Here is a 25,148-nt window from a genome sequence, read left to right as displayed (position 1 = left end):
TGAAAACTAATTAGATGAATTTATTATGCATACTATACAAGGTGGATGTTGGTAAGGAGCAACTGAAATTTTCACCACTTCAGCATCAAAAATGCATTAAGGAATATATCAAACCAAACAGTTCTTTTGTGGCCTCTGCACACACACTCTCCTATGACAATGAATAATGAATGGATGGGATGGGAGTGAGGGGAAGAACACTTCTGAATCACTTAATTACTCCACTAGTTAACTACTGGGAAGAGTTTGGGGGTTACAACATACTGTCTTCATTATAGACGTACTTGAGCACTACTAATCACTGCATAAAGCTGATTGATTGCTAGACTATAGTGCAGATAGATCTCTGAAAAAGGTCATTTTATCAAATAGTAAAACTCATATTATACAGTATGTACACAAGTTTTACAGCTTTATCTTGTTGGAGTAAGCTTAAAGTTGAAAGTTAGTAATCCACTTGCTCTTCTATAAAATGATTGTTGATCTAGCTCCTTGTCTCCTTCACAGCATAGATGATCAAACTATCTTCAGTTGAGGTTTATCCAGAGACACAGGTCCAACATCAGACTGAACTGGTTGGTACTGTAGTATATATTCTTATGGATCACCAGCTTATGTTCTCTTTACAGTCTTTAACATTTTAATTCATTGGTGGACACGGAAAATTTGCACAGTCACAACAATAATATAAAATAGCAAACTGTAACTGGGGGAATGGAATGTTTAGATTTACATGGCTATTTATACCTCCCTATATGTCAAACCAGCTCATCTAACTATGATCTGTGGTGTAGTAGCAACTAGGAAATATTCCAGGTCATTTGCTGTTCAGAACTACTACTTTTAGGCCAGTCACTTTTCAGAAAGCCTAGCTTTTACTTATTTCTACAAAAATAAATTGTGAATGTACATTAGCAACCTTCAATAAAAAGCCACTTAATGTTACCTTGTTCCTCTTGAATTAAACAGAGGGCTGTTCTCCTCAACTTCACTTCACTAATAACAAGGTATTATCTTCGCTATTAAGTCTGTTTCAGTGAATATATTCATGTTACAGGGAGAGGAAATCAAAATGAGATACAACCAATTACTGAATTACTTCCCATAGACAAAAACTGATATGCTAGAGACTTTGCAAGTATTTTCCTCATTTAAGACAGAACAGATAATGAAAAAACAGCCCTAATCTCCAGTATATCTAAACCTATCACCCAAATATTTTAAGATACCCAATTTTGATACAGAAACAAGGTTAAGATTTTTATAAAAAAAATTAAGAGAGAGATGAAGACAATGGAAGTTAGTAGTAATCAGTACCTTTGAAACCAGGTCTCTTGATTAGTATTATAGGTCAGAACTAACATGATTATATTATTAGCTGTATTGTCTCAAATTTGCTTTTTAAAGGGTGGGAGCTTTGCAAAACAAAACAAACAAAAAAGGTAAGCTCTTTTGACAACTTTCCCCCTCCCCCAAAAAAAGAATCCTCTTGGAAGAAGCCAGCAGAGTCTTGTTTCTTTTACAGTGCAGGTATCAGGCAAAAAGAATATAAAATTCCTTTAGCACAGACAGAAACACCACCATAGATGTTAACTAGTTTTAACTGTCATTTCTATCCAATATGCAAGACAAATAGGTCAATTCACTGAACCACTCCTGCTGTAGTATTGATAACATACTCTGACAAATAAAGACTTAGAATGTTTATCATGAATCACTACAATATATGTAAAAAAAAAATCAGTAGCACTTCCCAATCCAAATGTATGGATTACTTAACAACTACTGAATTAGATGTTCTTTTATGTGTCAGAGACCTCTAATAGCATCAAAATATACCCATATTTTCACAGTCCAAAATATCCTGCATAGATTTTAAAAGATGCAGATGTTGTAGTAGCTTTGGAATACCCTAGTTATCTACAAGTTGCTTAATGTGATGTACTTGCCTTTAAAATAATTTAGCCCCCTTGAAGTACTTTGCCTTAAGGTATACTAGCTAAAGTGTTTTGTATCTATAGTATATATTTAGACTAATCACTGTAGGTTACTGTTGACACAGAGAAAGGATATACTAGCAAAGCCTTTCTATTATAGTTCTTTAAGTGATTTCCAGATTTTAAACGCCGAAGTCTGTTATTTTCAGTAACATAGTTTGACTCAAATGAGGATTATGACTTTCAAAGGTACAGAATTATTTGTGCTTCCAGTTGGCACATTTTTTTAAAATGTAAAGTTAACAGATATTTGCAAAAGTTGTGCAAAACCATCTTATTTACAGAAATGGCACAAAAGTGAATTCAGTCTATGCACATGCACACTTCATTCACTTCAAAAATGTGTTCTACACTACAGGACCAAAAGGAATACCAGCTTCAACAGGCAGTTGTCGATAAGCACGAGTTTTACAAGAATTACACCAAAATGAGCAAATATTGCCCAAGTAAAAAATCTATTGTTAAAGCTGAAGTAGGTTTAAGGCCATTCAAGTTCAAGAGCAGATACACAAATTAAGTCAGAGCCCCATCTTTTTTTTTTTTTTAAATACATGCTTTACCTTCTAGCAACTTGCGGTCTAAAACCTCTAGTTTACAAAACCAAACACAAGAAACACAACAGGTGGTTGTATTCAATAGAAACATACTATGCTGTAACTAAGGTGAACTAAAGAAAGCAGAAACATAAAAAAAATTGTCAAACCTGCTATGTCACTTGCTGGAACCAGCCCTACACTAGCAAATAGGTATAATATGTACATTTTTCAAGTAGATTACTTTACATTGCTCTAACAAAACGTGTCCTTTTTTTAAAATCAGTGCATTGTTCTCAATTCTTCCATGGACTACACAACTTAATTCTTAACAGGACTCTCTTACAATAGCAGCACAAGCTACCACTACCTGCAAAGCGGTCAGTCAATGACTTAGTGGAAACAAAAAATGTGAGAAGTAACTATTAAGGAAATATTAAGGGAATGAGAAGATTCATGCAGTTCTGCCATCTAGTCAGCCAGCCAGCTTGCTAGCAACAAGAGAGGGTTTCCGCTGTGGAAGGTCCTGTGGAGTGGGAATGTGGTCACCTGTGACTTCGGTCTTATCAGGAGCTGCAGTAGGGAGTTGCTTATTCTTCATCTTTGCTTTAGCCATATTGTAATCCCCAGAATCAAAGTACTTTTGCTGTAAGGCAAGAAAGAATCGGTGAATTGAGTACAACAGAAACACACACTAAATATACTACTTTCCCCAAGAATCGCCTAACTGTGCGACATTCTGGGCTTACTGTAAGACCATCTAGTGCAGCATCCTGTTCTCGCAGTGGTCAATAAGGTGCCTGTGAGAAACCCTCAAGCAGGTTTTATATAAGATGAGACAGAAAAACGAAACTTATACCTGATCAAATAGTTATGACCCATCAAATGTAGCCTGTTAGTCTAAAACCAGATATGTAAAGGCTAGGGAAGTTTAAGAATCTTGCTTAAAGCATGTTATTTATCTTAATGAACAAAACAGGCGTCTTTATATTGCAGCCATGTGAGTAATTAGCACCTATGAACAAACAGAGCAAAGTCTGAATAAAACTATTTCAGCCTTGCAGAATTATAAATAGAAATAATATTCAAAGAAGATTTAGGGGCTACTTTTATTGCTAGCATTTTCTTGCCATCAACAAGTGGAATTATTGCCTATTAGTAAAGGTGTAAAGCATTACAAAACAGGCTTCTCTTAATTGGCACGTCCACACTTTTAAGACAGGTTATACTGCCGTAGATTCCGGCGTATTAGGTGACTGGGCGTATTAGATGGCCCCCCAAATTGGCAGCTGCAATTTGGGGGTCCGTCTTATAACCCCAGTTGCCTAATACAAGCTGCCCAGCGCAGAGCTGCTGCTTCCGAAGCAGCAGTGAGCAGGCTCCGCGCCAAGCTGCTCTCTCCCGGCGCGGAGCAGAGCCCACTGCCGCTGCAGGGGGGCAGGCGGGCTCCGCTCTGCGCCGCCCATACCCAGCGTATAAGATGACCCCCGGCTTTTTAACCTCTTTTCCGGGGTTAACAAGTCGTCTTCTACGCCGGAATCTACGGTATTTGTTTAGGAAACCATTTGTTTATATTTCAGACAGTCCTGGTGGTGAAGGGGTTAGTGTTGAGATATGACTACAGCAAGTATGTTTCTAGACTACAGGTCCCTGACGACTGGCCATGCTTACTGAGGCTAATGATAGCTGGAGTCCAGAGGGTCGCAGGCTCCCCATTTCTGAACCAGAGAGATGAAGTTTTGAATTCCTGCTCAGACACTAAGCTCACTGGGATGTTACATTGCATTTCTTGGTTCTACCATGATTTATTATCTTCAGCTCATTTTAAATTAGATATAATCCAATATATTTTAGAAAACATATTTGGTTTATTTTCTATTAATTTTTTTCAAACTTTGCTCTGTTTAATATTTGCTTTCAACCAAATGTGAATAATTATGTTCTTATTTGTATAAACTGGGGGAAAGGAAGTTGGCACTGTTTAATTGCTTACTCAAATGTTTCTATCTATTCCCAGTCTTCATAAAGTTCTATATGGCATATTTTCTTAATTACAATGTGTTCAGGTACAAAAAATATAAAGTTGGAAGAATTATTGCACCGAAAAATATATACACACCTCAGATGAATACCCCCAGTGAAATCCCCATTTGTCATTACCAGACAGTGGCTTTAACACTAGCTGGCACCAGTGATGGTTATAAAGTTAAAAAACTATTCTGGTGTACGCTATAGTATATAGGTAAAAGCCACTTCCATAACACTCTGGAGATAGCAGCTATAGTCCCCTTCAGAAATTGGTTACTTGATAAAATCAGGACTCTGCAGGCAACTCTCAATACAATCACGAAATGTTGGAAATAACTTTCAGAACTACTGAGTTACTAGTCGAGGCCTTGGCGGTTATTTCAGTTTCACGTGAAAAGATGCATAAAGAGGTCCCTCTCACCTGAAAGGTTATCCTGTAGCAAGTTAAATACAATCTAATCTTAAGGGGTTGTTAGGCTGTGTAGTAAATTTCTTGGTGATGGAAAACAAGAGTACTTGCCAGACCTTTTGAAAAATGCTGTATAATGTTCTAATTTCAGAAAGCCTTTTAAAAAATTCACAGTATTGCTAAGGCATTGTCCACCACAATATTAATGTCACTTTTAGTACTGCTGCCCATTTGTGGTTTATAAATATTTGCTTTAGACATTTGCTTTATGCCTGTTTATTTTTTTGCGGAGGGACAGGACAAAAAGTTCATATATAATTTAAATAAATGATCACTAATATGGAGTATGTGAACACTTGAGCATGTATGCTTTCACTGTTCCAGTTTAACAATCCCCACCTTCACAACCAAGTAGGCCACAAAATACTCTGTGTTCCCTAAAGCCTTATTAAGTCTTTAAAACTAAAGGAGAATCTGTACCAATGGACCAATTTTAGTTTTCAAGTTAATGTAACTCAGTGTTTGAAACTAAGTAGGCACCAGTCACATTTCGCGACTGGCATCTGGCCTTTTGTGAGCAAGTGGAGATGTCTGGTGGCCACATTTGGCGCCTAACATTTCCATCTTGGCTGGCTGGCACTGCTGTGATGCTTGCTGGGCGGCTTGCACTAAAATACATGACTCTTTTGCTGATGCCCTGCCCTGCAAATCAGCTGGCTTGCAACACCAAAACAAGCTCCAATGTAAAGAGGCTGTTTGCTGGATGCCTGATCTGCCGCTGCAGGTGTGTGAGGGTTAATGCTGCCTTGCACACCTCACATGTAGAGGGAGAACACAAGGCACTGCCAGGTACAGCCCAAGGGTAAGTGTCAATGGTGGGGACTGAGGCGAACCAAGGCAGAGATGCCTTGGTCCCAATAATGGTACTGCCCAACTGTGGATGCTGGTTTTTATTTTCTTATGGATCAACAGTTACACTTGCTTTTTATTAAACTGTGTGTTCTTGAAGAAACAAGTAATTCACGCAACGTATTTTCACAGCTCTTTTAAGCAAAGGGTGAAGAATGCCTACATTTAAAAACCCCCAGAGATTGGAGGGAAAATGTCAATTTAGAAAGCACCATGCACCGTTTGTGGGCTCTGATATGAAGTGAAGTATGCTTTCACTCAAGCACAACTGAAATCGATAGGCCTTTACTGCCCAGAAAGTATGATTGAGGTGTTGGTTTCAAAGCAAACTTCTCATCCATATGAGCAAAACTGGCATCATTGCAAGCAGACAGATTAAAAGGCTTTACTTGCTTAGACAGACTAACTACACATGGTTCAAGCTTACTCACTCCTTTCTGGAGCCGCTTTCTCAAGAAATCGGAGCCCCCAGGCTTTTGTCCCAGATGAGGATATCTGGCCTTCAACTTTGCTTCTTCAGCTTTCTCAGGACTAATCACCTTGTCTTCCATTTCCTGAAAACACAAGGAATTAGTATTTCTACTACATTACTTATGCCTTCCTTTGAATCATCTTGCAATTTCACAAAATGCCCATCTTTAAATATTCAACCTTTATTGGCTAATCCCCCCACCAGCAATATATGATGTGATTAGCCCTATCAGTTTTCACATCCAACGTATACCACACTTAATAACTGTTTTCACTAACTGAATAATACCAGGGTTACTGCCCATTTTACAAAAATATGTACACTGCTTTTAAGTTGGGTAAAAATGCATGAACACCTAGAGATTAGGCATGTATATTTTGTGATCCACCCAGCTGAATAACCCTTCAAAAGATGTATACCCCATTTCTCAGCCAAGAATGGTTCTCAAAGCAGCTTACAGACAATTACAACCACACACAAAGGTTCAGTATTTCAATAATACTTTGCCTCTTCCCTCATTCCAGAGAAAGAGTAGAAGGCACTGCAAGTGGACTCAGAACCCGGCTAATAGCCCTTCCACTGACACACATGTAGCTCTTCTGCAGCCTACGATAGGTACAATAACCTTGGTCTGCAAACATAGGGGTTGTCAAACAAGCTATAATACAGCTTTGTAGGTCACAAGTTATTTGCACCCAGCCTACATTTATTGTCTGCTATTTGAGGAATCAACATGAGCCACAACCTGGGATTCTGTGGCCGGTAACAGAAAACCATCAGAATATCCATGTGCTGCCCCCTCAGATAACAAACAGATGCTGGACAGTAGTTTTCAATTAAGTTCCAAAGCTTCACTCTGATAATGACCTCCTGTAATATAAATGGTGCTAATATGAACACATGGGATAATAAGGACACAACCCAAACCATGTAGGTATGCTTAGAATCCACTGATTTATTGCGTTAAAGCAGGCTACCTTAAACTCGACCCTCCAGATGTTTTGAGACTAAAAATTCCCATAATTCCTTACCATTGGAGGGCTGAGTTTGAGGAAGCCTGGGTTAAAGTATCTTCAAGTTGCATGTGTGAAGATATTGTTTTTATTAAAAGTCAGTAAACAAAATGCAAAAACAGTTAATTGTTTTAGACTTATAATACATAACTCTTAAAAAGAACCCAGACCAACAAACAACTTTATATCCCATGGTAAGACTTCTTCACTGCAGGCCAGTTCAGAACAAAAAAAATTACGGGGAGTTACGTCGTCTCCCCCCTCCAATGCACTTTCAGCCCAACCCTACGCATATTTCCTCAGTTTAATTCTGTCTACTCCCAGGTATGCCTGAGTAGAAATGGCATATTGACCCTAATTTTTGTTCTTTATAGGCTAAAGCAGCGTTTCCCAAACCTGGCAATCCAATTGTTTTTTTGGACTACAACTCCCACCATCCCTAGCTAGCAGGACCAGTGGTCAGGGATGACGGGAATTGTAGTCCAAAAACAGCTGGAGACCCAAGTTTTGGAACACTGGACTAAAGCATAAAACCGGTCCATTACAGCTTCTTTACTGCACTAAAGCAGCATCAAAGCCTCCCTCTTTCATATATACCAGTGATGGCCAAACTTGGCCCTCCAGCTGTTGTTGGACTACAACTCCCATCATCCCTAGCTAACAGGACCAGTGGTGAGGGATGATGGGAATTGTAGTCCCAAAACAGCTGGAGACCCAAGTTTGGCCATCACTGGTATATATGAAACAGAACGCTGGCAATTAACCAAAAACTAAGATTTACACCCATGGCGTGTTTTCCAAGCTGGGCATGAAGTGAGGCGGGCTAAGGGGGCTCACGAGCCGCGTACGCGGCCTCCACGCTGCACGTTGCGGGGGAGCGAGCGAGCGTGATGAGGGGCCGATGTCGTCACATTCACGCCGCGCTTTCCCCGGCTTGCTGCAACCCAGACAATACGGGCCCAAGGAGGCGCTTGCGCCCTCGGCGGCGGGCACGCCCACCCCGGGCTCCCTCCCTGCAAGTTCGAGGCAGCGAATGGGGCAAGGCGACCCGGAGGCCTCGTCAGCCCGCCCTATCTCGCCGGCGTTGGGGAAGCACCTCGTCCCCGCGGACCAAGGGAAATAATAAATAAATAATAATAGTAATAATAATAACAACAAACGTGAGGGGAAAGTGGCGCCGCCACCCCACGCGCTGCGGAACAAAACGCCTCGGCGGCGCCCCTCAGCTTTCTCCCGCCCAGCGCAAAGTTTTGTGGCTCCTGCTGCGGCCGTTTCTCCACGAAGGAGGGAAACTCGACTGCCAGGAGCGGAAAGGGAGGCTCTTGAGGCGACGGGGGGACGGCAGGGATACCCACACTCGCACCCACCACGGAAACTAGCAGCACACATACATATACATACATACATATACATACACAGAGAGAGAGGCCTTTCCCTAGACTTTGCGCCATATAATGCGCGCGCGCCAGGCGGCTGAGGTGAACCAAAGCTTCTCTCAGGAACCGTCCCCCTAAGCCCCCGATAAAAGAATTTGGGCCCAGAGAGGAAGGCAAGCCGGTGAGTGAGGGGAGACTCCCCTGACTAAACTTTCCCCCTCATACAAGTCGCGGCCTAAGCTGCCTCCGCCGGCTCCGGACATGGCGCCTGAGCTCTCTCCTTCCCTCTCGCGCCGCCTCAGGCCCGGCAGCGACGCCTCACCTTCTGCTCCTCCGCCGAAGCGGGCTCCGGGCTCTCCGCAGACATGGCTTCCACACAACCGCGGCAGCAACCCACCGGAGGAGAAAGGCCTGCCGCCGGCGATCAGCTGCTGCTGCTGCTGCTCCTGCTGGCGGTACCACAACCGCACACAAGATGGCCGCCCGCGGACGACGGCGAGCCGGCAGGCTCAAATTTCTGCTCGCGTTCCGGGTTGCCCCGCTACCCTGCCGCCCCGCTGGAGAGCAAGTGGATGAGGCCGGAGAAGGGCAGGCGCGGGATATGCGGCTCTCTCGCAGGAGGATCACGGCTTGCAGCTTGCGTGCGTCACATTGCGCTCCCCTATGGGAGCCCGCTCGTCCGCTGTGGCATTCTGGGAGATGTAGTTTATTGGTGCTTGGGACGTGTTCTCGGCAGCTCTCCTCTAATGTAGACGCGGGTGTTAAGAAGGGTCCCGCCCTAACCCCAATTACACGGGAGTAAACTCCGTTCTTGGGATCAAAGCAATGACAAACCTAGACAGCATCTTAAAAAGCAGAGACAACACCTTGCCAACAAAGGTCCGTATAGTTAAAGCTATGGTTTTCCCAGTAGTGATGTATGGAAGTGTGAGCTGGACCATAAAGAAGGCTGATCGCCAAAGAATTGATGCTTTTGAATTATGGTGCTGGAGGAGACTCTTGAGAGTCCCGTGGACTGCAAGAAGATCAAACCTATCCATTCTGAAGGAAATCAGCCCTGAGTGCTCACTGGAAGGACAGACCGTGAAGCTGAGGCTCCAATACTTTGGCCATGTCATGAGAAGAGAAGACTCCCTGGAAAAGACCCTGATGTTGGGAAAGATGGAGGGCACAAGGAGAAGGGGACAGCAGAGGATGAGATGGTTGGACAGTGTTCTCAAAGCTACCAGCATGAGTTTGACCAAACTGTGGGAGGTAGTGGAAGACAGGAGTGCCTGGCGTGCTCTGGTCCAGGGGGTCACAAAGAGTTGGACACGACTAAACGACAACAACAAAACTCTGTTCAGTTCAGCATAATCCTAAATTGTAGAGTTGGAAGGGGCCGTTTAGGTCATCTAGTCCAACCCACTGGGATGCAGGGATATTTTTGCCCAACATGGGACTCAAACCCAGGACCCTGAGATTAAGAGTCTCATGCGCTACTGACTGAGCCAGCCCAGCTTGGCTCCATCCATTGGCCGGCAAAGGATGAAAAACAGCAGCAGCCTCAAGGAGTTTGCTTCCCCACTCCCTGCCTAAAAGAACGCTTACAACCACTTTGTGGGTGGGGAGTTGGCCTTGCAACACCACTGAACCCTTTGAGAAGAAGTTGCGCCATTTCAAGTGGGGCTCTGAGGGCCGAACCTCTGCCATAGTTAAAATAAATCATGCTAGTGCAGGCTGCTGGAATTGCAGCACTTTGTTCCTCCCCTACTATTGCTATTCCTCTACTGGGAAGGCAGAAAAAACATTGCATGGCTTGTTACTCAGTAAACATACATTCACTTCCACTTGTGGTTTGTTCTAAGAGAAACAAATCATAAGCCCAGGTTCCATGTTATGACAAGCCAGATTATGGCTTGTTTCTTCCCTTGGCAGTAGGGGAGGGATGAAGCGCCTGCAATTGCACATCTGCTTGTCCAAATTAAACCATAGTTTAACTAGTTCAATGTGGTGTGTGAACCAGGCCAGTCTCAGAAGTAGCCTAGGAGGAGGAAACCAAAAACCCTTCAAAATTAGCGTAACATGAGCATCTAAGGGAGTCCCTTAGTGGTTGTGTTTACAGGGCTGTGGGGAAATTTAATAACTTGTCCAAAGGAGTAACACCCTTTGGTATCAAAGCACTGCTTCAGTTCTAAATTGATGTGTGTTGATTTTCAGGACTGCTGAAGTCACACCCCTGACCTAGAACCTCAAATTGCCCTAACTTCAGATATGGGTGTGGTAGCTGCAGTTAACAAAGATGAAAGACACTCTTAGGCCAGTTGGTACTATTACAGCTTTCATGTGGAGGCAAATTTAAAGTAATGTGCTTAGTGAGCAGTTGCCACATGGTGAGCTGTTTGTATGCAGTAGCTTATGATGCCAGCTTGGTTATTTCTTTGTACGTATTGCAAAACCCCCAAAGGAAGAACCTGTTTATGGTCATAGGCGGCTGCACACAAATTGTTTGCTAGGAGTGAAATGCAACAAAGTCTGTCTGCCAATGGAACAGAAACTATTAGCAGGATAGATTCTGCAGCCTTCCACACTCCTCTAATCTGCTCCAGAGGGCTGGGAGACTCTTAGGAGTCAGATTTGGGGGCACAGAGGACAAGAAAGGGAAGTTCTGTTACATGAGCAGAAATCAACTTTCACAATGTTGGATACTGCCCTACGGAGCAACAGTTGGTAAAGGTGTAACAACCTTGAGTTTACCTTTGTGTAATTGTTTGTTGAGACCAATGGGGCACTTTCCAGTAAATTTAAATGACATTTATACAACACACACAAAAAGCCTTTGCTACTAACTGATGGTTAAATCATTGGCATTAAAATGCCTATCAGCAAGCTGTTTTTCAAACAGTTGATTGAACTCAGAAAGGTTTCAAAGCCATCCTGAATCTGTAGAAGGTATTTGGGTTGAATGATTTACTTGAAGAATTCAGTTTTTTTCTGCATATGACATTTCTGGTTTTTGTTCCTGCCACAGTTCTAGCACCACAGGACTCAAGTTCTTTGGAGGTACTGGCTTATAATCTGTTGCAGTTTCCTTAACCAGCTCCACACTCTTGAATACTGTATGTATTTTCTGGAGAATCCTCACAATCCATAAAACTCCAACCACAAAATTCATGGTGATTTCTCACTCCCTTTTCAAAAACATCTCCCCCCTCCAAATACTCAGAATCTTAATTTAGTGGAACTGTTGCACACAAGCAATATCCCACAATGCCCTTTAGTGTGTTGGAATGTCTGAACATTTATTTGCTTTGCTGGAGTTTCTTGTGGGGGAAGATGGAAGGAGATCCTAGTGTCTTGGAGATTGGTGAGTGAATTGTTTCAATTATTTCAAGGTACAAGAAAAGGGATGACTTTCTAGAGCAGCTTTGGGGAACCTATGAACTACAGGCCAAGTTAGGCCCAGCAGGGATTCGTATTTGACCTGCAATGTTGTTTTCCCAAAACCGCACCCAACAAAGAGGAGCCTCAAAATGCCTGCTGTAAGTGCTGGTCAATGGATTGTTGCTTGCAGCAAAGCTTACCTGCCAGGGAACAATCAGGAGCATTAAAGTGTGTTCCCGCTTGGTTTCCAGGAAACAATTGTTTGACCAGCACTTACAGCAAGCTTCAGAGAGACTGACTGCACTATGGAGTTCCCACAGTGGCACTTATTGTAAGCCCTGCAGGGAAAGGCTTCCTTTGTCCTCGTGGATATCAATCAAGCTGTTCAATGGTGGTTACAAACCCCACTTCCCTTTCCTCCATGGTTTGCTTCTCACAGTGGCCAAACAGATGTCTACTCGCTGGTTTCCCACGGACATCTGACTGGACTAGATGGCCCGATCCAAAAGGCTATTCTTACATTCTTCTGATTTATGCGGGCAAAGGAAAAGGCTTCACCTGAAGTCAGGTGATGTCAGGTGACTGAAGGGTGGGCAATCCCACCCATCAAAGTTGTCCATGGGTGCTGGGAAAGGTCTGGATATACAGCCCACCGGCCAGGGATTTTTTTTTCCAGCCGGAACTCACAGGAAGTCAGTTCCAGCACCTCTCAGATGGGTTCCAGCACCTCTTTTTCTGGAAAAATAGCACTGCCGCTGGCTACCTCCAATCCCCCACCTCTGCTCTAGACTCAGCTAGTGGTCTATAGTGGACAAAAACAAAACCCTATTAAGAGCACAAAGACCATCTCCAAATAAAACCAATACAAATGTTGCTGTTTTCACATATATTTAAGATATAAATACTACTTTGTTTTCACAGTACATCTTTTTTAAAAAAAACACAGTCTGAGAAAGTCAGGTATGGGACAGCAGTGTTATGTAAAATTTTGATACTGATTAGAACAATGTGAAAGGCTTTGATGAGGGGTCTTTTAGGAGGGAAATGGGTGCTATTATAGGTTGGGTCCATGATTTGAATGAGTAGTCCCACAGTTTTGAAGTATGGTTTCATGTGTTATCATGGGGTGGGGGTGAGGAATTAGCAATATGGGGGGGGAATACACAACCCATCCTGCCCTACATGCTTGCATAGTATGATAATGCAATGGAAGTTCAAAATCCCATCCTTATTTTAAGCAGCTTACGTATCACTTAAAAACACATCACACAAAGTAAAGACTTCTGTATATATTTCAGATTTCAATAATAATGTCAAAAATACGTAGTATGATTTTACATAGGATTTGTGCTACATTAGAACAGTAAAGACAAACATCACTTAAGTAAAAGAAACATTAAATATTAAATAACCAAAAAATAAAATAAGGTGTAAACACTAAACTAATTTGGGAATCTGCTATTGCAACATGTCCAATGAAGTGGTTTATAACCAGTATAAAAAGATTAGGACTAAGTATGTTCCAGTCTACTTGGAATACACAAAGCTCATTCCAGAAGCATTTTTAAAAACTGGTCCAAGAGCCTAGAAGAGCTTTGACTCTCATTTGACCACCACCTCACTTTCTTCACTTTTAAACAGTTTAGTTTATGCCAATTGTTCATCTTATTAAATAGTAATCTGGTAACTGAGCAAATACTTTTCATTGTTGCATCTTGCTAACACCGGGGAGAAAACTGAGGGTTTGTTGGAGATTCAGTGTAAGATTTGAGTTCGTATGCAGCGCCACTGTCAACTTCCATGGATTTTCGAGAGAACAGGAGTCTTACATCTCTGTAGAGGTAGATCTTTCCAGACTTAGAACTCTGGAACCTAGGAGAACAGATGTCAGTATTAGTCACTGCTGAATGTAAAGCACATGTAAGAAATGTCACAGAAGAACAAAGCTTGGAGAAGAAATTTCTTCAATAGTCTAAACTGTTACTTTTTATCTAGTTCAAAAGGAAGTAGGTGTTTTTCCATTTATCCTTATATAACCACTGCTTGAGGCTTGTACTCTAAGGATCAGACTGAGACATTTTATTTGAAGTAGGAAGAACAGATGAAACAGTGACTGCAATTTTCAATTATGTTTATGGCACATTATTGAATCAGAACACATTAGTGCATATATTTAGGGTGATGAGCCTATTTGTTTGATATTTTTATAGCCTGTATCTCATTCTTTCAAAGCCAATGAGAAAACAAGATAAATCTTCACTGCAAAACTGAACATATCTCTCAGAATGACACCCTCTTGGAACATGCCAAGAAAAAGTGTTAAAGGATCTAAGCTAAGTCTGGGCATGAGCTTGTTTAAAAATCTTACAGAAGCTGGCTAGTCTCTAGACAGACAGCTATGGTTTGCGTATCAGCAGATTGTTATCCATCTCACAAGAGAAAATTATAGGTTATGTTTTCAGTCACATAGACACAAAGTACAAAAGCAACCTGCCAAAACTTACAGGAGTTTTGATGGACACAAACATGGACATGAAAAAATGAAAAAGCAAACTGACCCTTAGGTTTTAAAGGACTGCTTTTGTTTTTTAAAAGTCTGAATGGCAAGTTTCAGCCCTAGGCAAATGTTTCTGCTGACAACCTCTTGCTAAGGGGCTTTCACAATGGAAGCGCTGACACAACTTTAATTAGGGCCTTCTAAACAGATGCTGCCACAAAGCAGTTTAGAGTTGTATGACTTCATTTGTTTGGGAGAGAATGTGTATGGTTTCAGCAACTAAAACTTGAGTCACTTGTTTCAAATCTATTGTTGGAGCAAAGAATGAAAAACCAATACATGTGGCCCATTTGACTTTTTATCTGCATAAGCAAAAGTACAGTTAACAGGGTCCCGGTGCCTTTTTCCAAAATATTTTTCCAGCACTAATTAAAAAAAACCACAAGCTGTTGTTTTGATTCAAAGAATTATCTGCACTAAGTAACACATAAGAACATTGGGATATATCCAACATAGCACTAAGTCAAAATCACTTAGTAGTATATTTCTTCTGCTGGTGACATGCTTTGCACCAGCAGGATGTGGTTGCAAAGAGGATGCCTAAGCAGGTTGCTGTTAACTTTGCCCAATCTGTTGCACAGCAAGTTTCCACTAGCACAGCTGCAGTGCTGGACTCCTCTGCTGAGTAATATCCAACCCCCCCCCCCCCGGTCCACTAGTGCAACAGCCCTTGCATTAGCAAAAAGAGAACGTTGGATACAGCCCTTTGCTCAGCAGCCTTACCTCAGATGAATGAGGTAGCGTAGTAGTCGTTCTTCAGTATGTCGAATATTTTCTTTATTAATGCTTCTCTTTGTTTCTCGTCTCACAGGGACTGAAAAGGTTCTTTGCCGTAGGAATGTCTGGTGATTGGCTGGCATCTCTCGTAAGTCATATATCACCACAAACATCTTCACCACAGTCTTGTTGGGATTAAATAAGGTCTGAAAAGGACAAACAGGTGTTTCAGAATGGCACTATTCTGTCGAACCACCAAACACTTGAAAATTCATGTGTCTTCAGTAACTGCACTTTCATACACAGCTATTGCTTCTGGAAAGAGGAGACTAAGAACTAATAAGCTTCTCAATCACCTTCCATATTATCTGACTGAGACAACCTCTGCAGTTGCTAGGTAACTGCTGGCTATCTTCTCAAATATGATCTTTCCAAATACTTTCTGCTCTTCTAGCCTGTGGCCTTTGGACAAAGAAAGGAGCTATCTAACAGCTCATATCCAAGAGGTCCAAGTGATTAGCAGTACAGTGGTACCTCGAGTTACAAACACCTCAGGTTATAAACGCTTCAGGTTACAAACTCCGCTAACCTGGAAGAGCTACCTCGAGTTGAGAACTTTGCCCCAGGATGAGAACGGAAATTGTGTGCCGGCGACGCAGCAGCAGCAAGAGGCCCCATTAGCGAAAGCATGCCTCTAGTTAAAAACAGTTTCAGGTTAAGAACAGACCTCCGGAACGAATTAAGTTCATAACTAGAGGTACCACTGTATGTTGGAAAGAGAATTGTTGATGTAACTCTTATGTCATGAAGTACATACCACTTGTATCGTTCCTGAAGGAGGTACCCGATAACCCCTTTTACCAAGTGACTCTAAAGCAATTACACCCTGTAAGGATCAAACAAGAAATGGAAAATTACAAATAGGCATCTTAATGTAAGCATCAGTATATCAAAGTGTTTAACCTTCAAAATTATCTGCAATAGAAACTTCAAAAAGTTTTTTCACATGGGTAACACACCAGTAAAGTTAAAGGTACAGTGGTACCTCGGGTTACATATGCTTCAGGTTACAGACGCTTCAGGTTACAGACTCTGCTAACCCAGAAATAATACCTCGGGTTAAGAACTTAGCTTCAGGATGAGAACAGAAATCGGGCTCCGATGGCGCAGTGGCAGTAGGAGGCCCCATTAGCTAAAGTGGTGCTTCAGGTTAAGAACAGTTTCAGGTTAAGAACGGACCTCCAGAACGAATTAACTACTTAACCCGAGGTACCACTATATAGGTAAAGGTACCCCTGACAGTTAAGTCCAGTCACGAACAACTCTGGAGTTGCGGCACTCATCTTGCTTTACAGCCCGAGGGAGCCAGCGTTTGTCCACTTCCGCAGACAGTTTTTCCAGGTCATGTGGCCAGCATTGACTAAGCCGCTTCTGACGAAGCTAGAGCAGTGCACAGAAATGCCGTTTACCTTCCTGCTGGAGCGGTACCTATTTATCTACTTGCACTTTGATGGGCTTTCAAACTGCTTAGGTTGGCAGGAGCTGGGACCGAGCAACGGGAGCTCACCCCGTCGCAGGGATTCAAACCGCCAACCTTCCGATTGAAAAGTCCAAGCAGCGCAGTGGTTTAAACCACAGCACCACCCGCATCCCAAAGTTAAGTTAAGAGTGCACCAAAATGTGGCTCATAGAGGACAGTTTAGTCTCACTCACTCTGGTTTCCCCTTTAAGCATCTTTTCAGGACGGATAATTGATTATTTCAACATCTGCATTTAAATTGATCATGAAGGGTGAACAGTATTCACATACAGTGGTGCCCCGCAAGACGAATGCCTCGCAAGACGGAAAACCCGCTAGACGAAAGGGTTTTCCGTTTTTGAGTTGCTTCGCAAGACGATTTTCCCTATGGGCTTGCTTCGCAAGACGAAAACGTCTTGCGAGTCTTGCCATTTCCCCCCCGCTTCCCCCCCCTTTTTCTAAGCCACTAATAGCCTTTTAGCCGCTAATCCGCTAAGCCTTTAATAGCCGCTAAGACGCTAATCGGGTTGCTTCGCAAGACGAAAAAACCGCAAGACGAAGAGACTCGCGGAACGGATTAATTTCGTCTTGCGAGGCACCACTGTACTCCTAACTCAAGGATTAAAGAACAGTGTCAATTCCACAGGATAATAATCACAGTGCATTTATTTGCAGGCAGGAAGACAGGACAACCACAATAGCTTCCTTTCCTAACTAAGATGACTGGGCTATAATGGGGCCCACAGAGTCTCTTCACTTCAGTCCAAAGCAGTTCATGTAATGTATATTGGATGTTTTGCCTGCCACAGGAGTGGGAACCAAGAGTACTTTTGGGTACTGTATATGTGTTTTCTTTTTGTGAACGTACGTACCTATTTAGCTAGGCTGGCACACAGGAGACAAGTGTATATAACTTATCAAAACAAGATGTTCATTGGTAGCTTATATAAAGGGCTGTTTCACATATGATGCTTTCCCCACAAAAAGGAAAATGTGCAAAACTCCAAAGGAGTTATGTAAAGGTGCAAAGAAAAACAGAAGCCACCAAATGGTGGAGGTTGGTATTGCAGTCTTACTGTAAGGCACCCAAAATAGAAAGGAGCCTCATTTGAAAGTTGGGTGAAGCTGCAACATATCCTTAATGATATGTTAACCAACAAATGGGTGCTTGGGACACCTGTGCCTCCTCCACAGCCACCTTCAACAAGTAAGAAAAGTAAGGGTCTGTTACACTCAGAGCACAAGGGGCACTGAGAGCACAGGGTGAAAGATCTGGCCAGGAAAGGAGACCAAGACCAGGAGTCACTCTCTCCCTTGTGAAGATTTAAAATCTAATTCAAGATGCATCTTGATTTCCCAATGTCTAAATGCCACCTGTAAAGAGCTGCCCTCCCTAGACCAACTAGCAATGGCTTTACTTATTCATGGGGAAGATCTAAAGTGTTATTTATAAATGTTTATATTCCTCCAACTAGCTTAAATATTGACACCAATAGCAAGTGGAAAAGATTAGAAACCTTTATTAAGTTGCTGATTTCAGATTATCCAGGGGCAAAGGTCCTGCTGGTAGGTGATTTAAACAAAAGACTAGGGCCAAATGACTCCAGTTTAGCAACCAAATGCAGGTGCAAAATTGGGTTTCCCGAGACATCTAGCCCAGAAGCCCACCAGACCCCAAGGCTATCTAAGGACCATTATTCAAACTATGCCGGCACCTGCCTTTTCAAATTTTCGAGGCAGCTAAGTTTACACATTCTAAATGGCCGCACAAGAGGTGAGATCCCTGGCGAATATACATTCCTGTTAGGGTCAAAAACTAGCACAATAGACTACATATTGGTTGATAGTGAATCATTAGCAAAAGCTAATTCGGTGCTATAGTTCTGCTGAAGGAGAGATTTGCTAACCTTTACAATAAATATTTTACAACTCCTTTTGGCTGAAATTATGAACAAGCGAGTTCATCCTACCTGGATGAGATCAGTACTAGGATGCGACGTTTGTATGCCAAACCAGCAACCAGTGGCGTAGCGTGGGGGGTGCCAGGGGTGCCGGCCGCACCGGGCGCAACATGGGCGGGGGGCGCGCTCGCACTAGCAGCTCTCTGCCCCTACTAAAATCCACGGGTTAGGAAGCCCGCGCTCACTCGGCTTGGCGAGGAGGTCGCGGAAGGGGGAGAGCGAAGCCTTCTGCCGCGGGCAAAAAAAGGAGAGGAAGCCGGGTGGGCTGGCTGGCGGGGGGCTGGCTGCGCCTGCTGCTGCCGTTGCCGCTGCTGCCGGGCTTTGACAGCTTGGCAAAGCGGAGGGAGAGGAGCTTTATGGTAATTGAGGCTCTCTCTCCACTGGCCGCCTGGGTAGTGAGCCGAGCTGAGCAGGGAGTCTGGCGAGGGGGCGGGAAGAGACTTTCCCCCCTTTTTTTCCACCTCGCCCGGTCAAAAAGGAGAGCGGAGTCTCCTCAGGGCGCCCTTAGGCAGGGCAGGGCAGGGCAAGGCAAGCAGAGCGAGGAGGAGAGAGGGGGGAAGGGGGGGGAAGCAGCCAGGAAACGCCGCGGTGTGGAGGAGGAATCAATTAAGGAGAGAAAGCGAAAATCCTTGGAGAAAGGGAAAAAAGGAAAGAAAAGAGGCAGCTCCAGGAGAGCACGGGGGAAAGAGAAGCCTCGCTGCTGCTGCTTGGGAGAGTAAATTACTGTACTTGCCTTGCCCCGGGTTAGGGGGCGCAAATTACTTGCCTTGCCCCGGTTTAGGGGGCGCAAATTACTTGCCTCGCCCCGGGTGCTGATAACCCACGCTACGCCGCTGCCAGCAACTGGGTTCTCTGATTGATTGGCTGATGCTGCAAGGCCAAAATGAACTACAGGAGGCTCTTTGCAGCCACAATCTGATTGGAATATAAATTTACTGCCACCAACGATTGGCTGCAGTCATTAACTACTGACACCTTGCCATTGTGTTCATGTTAACTGTGCTAAAGTTTTTGCACCTTTGTGGAACAAACACACAGCGTGCCACTAGATTCAGGTAGGCAGCTGTGTTGGTCTGACGCAGTCGAAATAAATAATAATAATAATATTGTCCAGTAGCACCTTATATACCAACTAAGTTTGTTCTGGTATAAGCTTTCGTGTACATGCACACGTATCTGAAGAAGTGTGCATGCACACGAAAGCTTATACCAGAACAAACTTAGTTGGTCTATAAGGTGCTACTGGACAATTTTATTTTTTTTATTTCGACAGCATGCCACCTCACTGACTTCATTCTTGAATTAATCATGGGAAAGGCCACTAGCACATCTAGACCCATGGAAGAAGTAGACAGTTTTGCATTTTGTCTACGTTGCCAGTCTCTTGTTAATGCGGATGTTGTTTGTTAACTTGAATAAATACTGTTTAGCCATACCAAGCTGAAGTCCCAGTTTTTCCTGGGTGGAGGCATGAGTCAGAAATGAGTACAAAAGGATACTAACACCTAGAGGCTGAACTCATCCCTGTGTGCTGATCAAAGAATTATAATCATTTCCTAACTTTTTAAAAATTATTTGTAATTTTTATTTTACAAGCAAAAAGCTCTTTAAAATCAAATTATTACATTTATCATATTTAGACTCTCCTTTCCCTCTTTCTGCAGTTCCTTTTGTTTACAATATTTTTACTGCATTTCCAAATCAAATTCATGTATTATGGTTTATCACATATAATCAATAGTTGTTTCATATCACTTCATGTTTTTACATTAATCCTGCTAATGTCTTAACCTGTTCACAATATTTTTGTAAATATTCAAGAAATGATTTCTACTCTAGATTAAGAACTTTGTCACCCCGATTTCTTATTCTTCCAGTAAACTTCGCCGATTCTGCATAATACAATAGTTTCTGTTGCCATAATCATTCCCTATCAAGTGAAATGAGTTAAAACAGGTTCTTATTTTCTGCATAAATGCTGAGATACATAGGGAGTATCAACAGCTGTAATCATGCATTTGCATTTAAGCTGCTGAGATTCCATACAATAATGAATGGAAGTGGTTACTAGGCAAGAGCTAGATTGCAATCTCGTGTTTATTGCAGGAAAACCCAGCTTAGGTGAACACGTAGTCTGCCATTAAAAGTTCAAAAAGTAAAAGTGTGCACAGGGGACAGCAGGGACTACAGACCTTTGGCAACGAACTGCTACCAAAGCTGTGGTTCCGTGCATGCAACAGTAGTATGCTTTGGATCCAAGGCAACCCAACCATCTTTACAAATGTTTCAGGATTTAGTTCAGACATGTAAATGTATTTCCATAGCCAACTGTAACGTTCAAATGTTTACCATATATGGAGAGGGTGCATTGTCATCAGAAACGCTGTAGAATGAAACTTCAACCGGAAGAGTCATGTGCGTTGGACAAAAGACCCCGCTTGCTCCCACTTCAGCTGTGAAGCCATCCACAATGCCCAGGGGATCCAAACGATAGTTCAGTACAGACTCCTGGAAGAATGGAAAAAACTCTGTTGAAAAAAGCTACCTATGAAGTGTACAAACAGATAACAAGGAAGACACCCGCTATCAGGTCAGATTACTTGCCCATCTAGAACAGTATGGTCTACACCAACAGGCAGCACCTCTGATGGACTTTTCCACATCACCTGCCATTGGTCTCTTTTAACTAGGGATGAAAGTTTTCAACCTGGGGTCTTCTGCATGCAAACCAAACACTTCACCACTGAGCTGTAGTCCCGACGTGGCAAATGTTATCACAAACCTAGTTAACCCCAAGCTGCCATGCGATGTACATTGACTGGAGTAGAGATTTGAAATGCCTGGTTTTTTAATTTATACATTGGGCCGGATTCATCTAACCAGCCCTTTCAGTATAAGCCCTGCCCACTGCCTGTGTAATGGGGTTTTCCCCCTGCACCACCATTGGCTATGGGAGGTTGGCAGACAATATAGTATTGATTCTGTAAAACCCAGAAGAATTGTTCAAATTGGCTTAAAGTTACTAAATTTAACAGGGTTTGGCAGAATTTTGGCTATAAAAAATGAGCATTATGCCCCGGGTCTTGTTTTTATTTTTAAGCATAATGTTACAGCTAAACCTAATCAAAAAATGGCAAGAACTTCTGTTTAAATTTATTTGGGCAGATAAAAGACCTTGAGTTACATCACAAACTCTCTACCAACATAAAATATGAAGAGAAATGGCTTTTCCCAAAATAAAATACTATAATAATGCTTCTATGCTTAAGTCACCAGAAAATCTGGATTATTTATATATGCTTTGGCCTAATACAAAAAAGGGGTCTTAAAATTATTAATGCAAATCCTCTCACACAAGATATATACATCATGGGGGCGGGGATCAAAAGTAAACATAGTCCAGGTCTATAATTTCAAACCACAGTTTACTACAACATGGAATGCAAAAACACACATCCCAAAAACCTTTTAGGAGACATGTCATAGCGGGAGGCAAACAGACAAAGCAAATTAGGATCAATGATGAAATAAACTTTAGGCAAATTATACTACCAAGTAATCTATGAAATGGGGCAGCCGCAGGCACCCCTTAATTCAGTTCTGTAGATGCAGCACATAATACCATCTTGGGATCTTCGGATGAACAATGGTATACAAATGTAAATAACAACCACTGCCACCACCACCAATTAAGAAGATTTTGTACTATTGAGGAAGCAAAAGATTTGAAATTTTAATTTCAGAAAGTAACCAGTCAAAAGGAACCTTAAGACAAATATATAAAATAATTACAGAACCAGAACCAGCTCAGGTATCAATCAAAGTGGAATGCTGATATGCCTAGCAATATATACCTCCCCCCTCAAAATGGACCTGGGTCTGGAAAAATGTTTTGAAATTTACACTTTGTATACATTTAAAAGAAAATTCCTATGAAATAATGACTCCAGCTAGGCTAAATAAAAGATATTCATCCGTTTGAGATGCAGAGCCCCTGCCCTGCCCCTCTTCTGGTGCGGTTTTCGGCATGCATGTCAGCAGGAGCACCCGTGCTTATTGCATGCAACTTTTGAGATGCCTGTACAAATATTTCTGTACTTATCTATTCATAACATATTTATTAATATTTTTTTTAAAATCTGCAAGAAAAACCCAACCACCCCATTTATCTTCAATTAAAAAGTCTGTGCAAAGCCATTTGTACCTTGCACCAGAAAATGAAAAGAACAGGCACTAAGTGTGCTGAGAATCACACTGGGCATATCATAATAGTGCAGGGGTCAGCAAACTTTTTCAGCAGGGGGCCGGTCCACTGTCCCTCAGACCTTGTGGGGGGCCGGACTATATTCTTTGGGGGGAAATGAACGAATTCCTATGCCCCACAAATAACCCAGAGGTACATTTTAAATAAAACCACACATTCTACTCATGTAAAAACACCAGTCAGGCCCCACAAATAACCCAGAGATGCATTTTAAATAAAAGGACACATTCTACACATGTAAAAACATGATGATTCCTGGACCGCCCGCAGGCCGGATTTAGAAGGCGGTTAGGCCAGATCCGGCCCTCGGGCCTTAGTTTGCCTACCCATGTAGTAGCGTATCAATACATCAATTGCAAGAAGTAGAGTATTTTAGGAGCATGTACATACCTCAAAGTTTCCAAGGAGGCTAAGACTTGTTACAGGTGGTGCACTGGAACTCAGAAATGGTTTCTCGTGAACATCTGGATCACTCTCTCTCCTTATACACCCTCGTGGGCTATTTAAAAAAGTTTTTTAAAAAAATAAACCAAGAGTCACTACTTATATCCTCCACAGTTACCGTATTTTTCCATGTATAAGACAATCTTTTTTCTGAATTTTTTTGTGATAAATTGAGGGCCATCTTATACACGGGTTAATATGCTAAGTAAGCAAGGGCTGGTGCTGCGACGGTAGCAGGGAAATGTCGGAGAGGAGGCTGCTTACCCGCTCTTCCTGGTTTAGGAAGAGTATTTGGTGAGTGCCAGTATGTGGTATATTATGGCACCAGTTCCGTCAGCCAGATTGTCGAAAAGCTGCTCAGCAAACTTACAAAAGCAGCTCAGCAATTGTTGAGGGCTCCCAAAATAGGGGTCATCTTATACATGGGGTCGTGTGATACACAGAAAAATACGGTATATGCACACAGACATTTTGCATTAAAGCTGCCAAGTTTGAACTACGTATGCCAGGAGTGACCAACATGTGGCTCTCCAGATATTGCTGGACTACAACTCCCATCATCCCTTGCCACAGGCTATGCTAGCTGGGGGCTGGTGGAAACTGTACTTCAACAATACCTAGAGAACTACAGATCAGCCCCCTCCACTGTCTTATGATTTGAAGTTAAACTAATGTACATTTCAGAATGTATAAACACCAATTAAAGCTACTCTTTAAAATGTCAGTTTGACACACACTTTTCATAGATTCTGCTTCCACAGATTTGAAAAATTGCTAGTTTGACATTGCACAAGGTAACAGTCTAGCATATATGATCTAGGCATCTTTCTGTGCAATTATTGGGAAGTTCCCAAATATTTGGATTCATCAGCATTCCACAGAAGGCCTGTGTGCATTCAGCAACACAAGTAAGGCACCAACTTGTCTTAGCCTGCCAGTTAAAACAATGACGATACCCAGGTCATATTGTTGAATCTGGGAAATGCACCATTTTTGCCAAGAAATTAAATAGGTGTGACTAAGTGACTACATACTAAGTGATCGTGATTAAGTTGTATATAAATTGTTGAAATAAATACATCTGTACCTTTTAGAAGTTTTCTCTAAAAAGAATTTACTGTCTTGCTCAGTTAGAATCATAGAATCATAGAGTTGGAATAGACCACGAGGGCCATCGAGTCCAACCCCCTGCCAAGCAGGAAACACCATCAGAGCACTCCTGATATATGGTTGTCAAGCCTCTGCTTAAAGACCTCCAAAGAAGGAGACTCCACCACACTCCTTGGCAGCAAATTCCACTGTCGAACAGCTCTTACTGTCAGGAAGTTCTTCCTAATGTTTAGGTGGAATCTTCTTTCTTGCAGTTTGGATCCATTGCTCCATGTCCGCTTCTCTGGAGCAGCAGGAAACAACCTTTCTCCCTCCTCTATATGACATCCTTTTATATATTTGAACATGGCTATCATATCACCCCTTAACCTCCTCTTCTCCAGGCTAAACATGCCCAACTCCCTTAGTTAATCAGGGGTATCTTTTTATTTAGTTGGTTTCTAAACCAGCTAATTTTAAATCAACTAGAAGGTTGC

The 25,148-nt window shown here is 42.4% G+C and overlaps 2 protein-coding genes across 3 annotated transcripts in view; both read right to left on the bottom strand.

The window, feature by feature from the left end:
• On the bottom strand, positions 1–9,382 carry ARPP19 (cAMP regulated phosphoprotein 19). The gene is made up of 3 exons (XM_028705798.2): positions 9,060–9,382; positions 6,308–6,430; positions 1–3,176 (listed from the first exon to the last, which is right to left on the bottom strand). The coding sequence occupies exons 1-3, from the start codon at positions 9,102–9,104 to the stop codon at positions 3,006–3,008; spliced, it is 339 nt and encodes a 112-aa protein (XP_028561631.1). The 5' UTR covers positions 9,105–9,382; the 3' UTR covers positions 1–3,005.
• A 3,589-nt stretch (positions 9,383–12,971) lies between these two features.
• ATOSA (atos homolog A) overlaps positions 12,972–25,148 on the bottom strand; it is a 50,115-nt gene continuing 37,938 nt past the window's right edge. For both annotated transcript variants that reach the window (XM_028705418.2, XM_028705417.2), the window contains exons 8-12: positions 23,509–23,617; positions 21,204–21,362; positions 16,192–16,260; positions 15,381–15,580; positions 12,972–13,972 (exon numbers count right to left, since the gene is read on the bottom strand). In XM_028705418.2, the coding sequence (XP_028561251.2) occupies positions 13,819–13,972; positions 15,381–15,580; positions 16,192–16,260; positions 21,204–21,362; positions 23,509–23,617 (691 nt within the window). In that variant the 3' untranslated portion in view covers positions 12,972–13,818. The remainder of the gene's footprint in view (positions 13,973–15,380; positions 15,581–16,191; positions 16,261–21,203; positions 21,363–23,508; positions 23,618–25,148) is intronic.

Source organism: Podarcis muralis, chromosome 14 (assembly GCF_964188315.1).
Source record: "Podarcis muralis chromosome 14, rPodMur119.hap1.1, whole genome shotgun sequence".
Taxonomy (NCBI): Eukaryota; Metazoa; Chordata; class Lepidosauria; order Squamata; family Lacertidae; genus Podarcis; species Podarcis muralis.
The sequence above is the reverse complement of the archived record's forward strand: the minus strand, read 5'-3'. Positions and strand labels throughout refer to the sequence as shown.

Coding starts and splice junctions, on each gene's coding strand:
- ARPP19 (XM_028705798.2), bottom strand. CDS start 9,104: ATGTCTGCGGAGAGCCCGGAGCCCGCTTCGGCGGAGGAGCAGAAG. Junction 6,431..9,059: donor CTTCGGCGGAGGAGCAGAAG/GTGAGGCGTCGC, acceptor TTGTGTTTTCAG/GAAATGGAAGACAAGGTGAT. Junction 3,177..6,307: donor GAAAGCGGCTCCAGAAAGGA/GTGAGTAAGCTT, acceptor CTTGCCTTACAG/CAAAAGTACTTTGATTCTGG.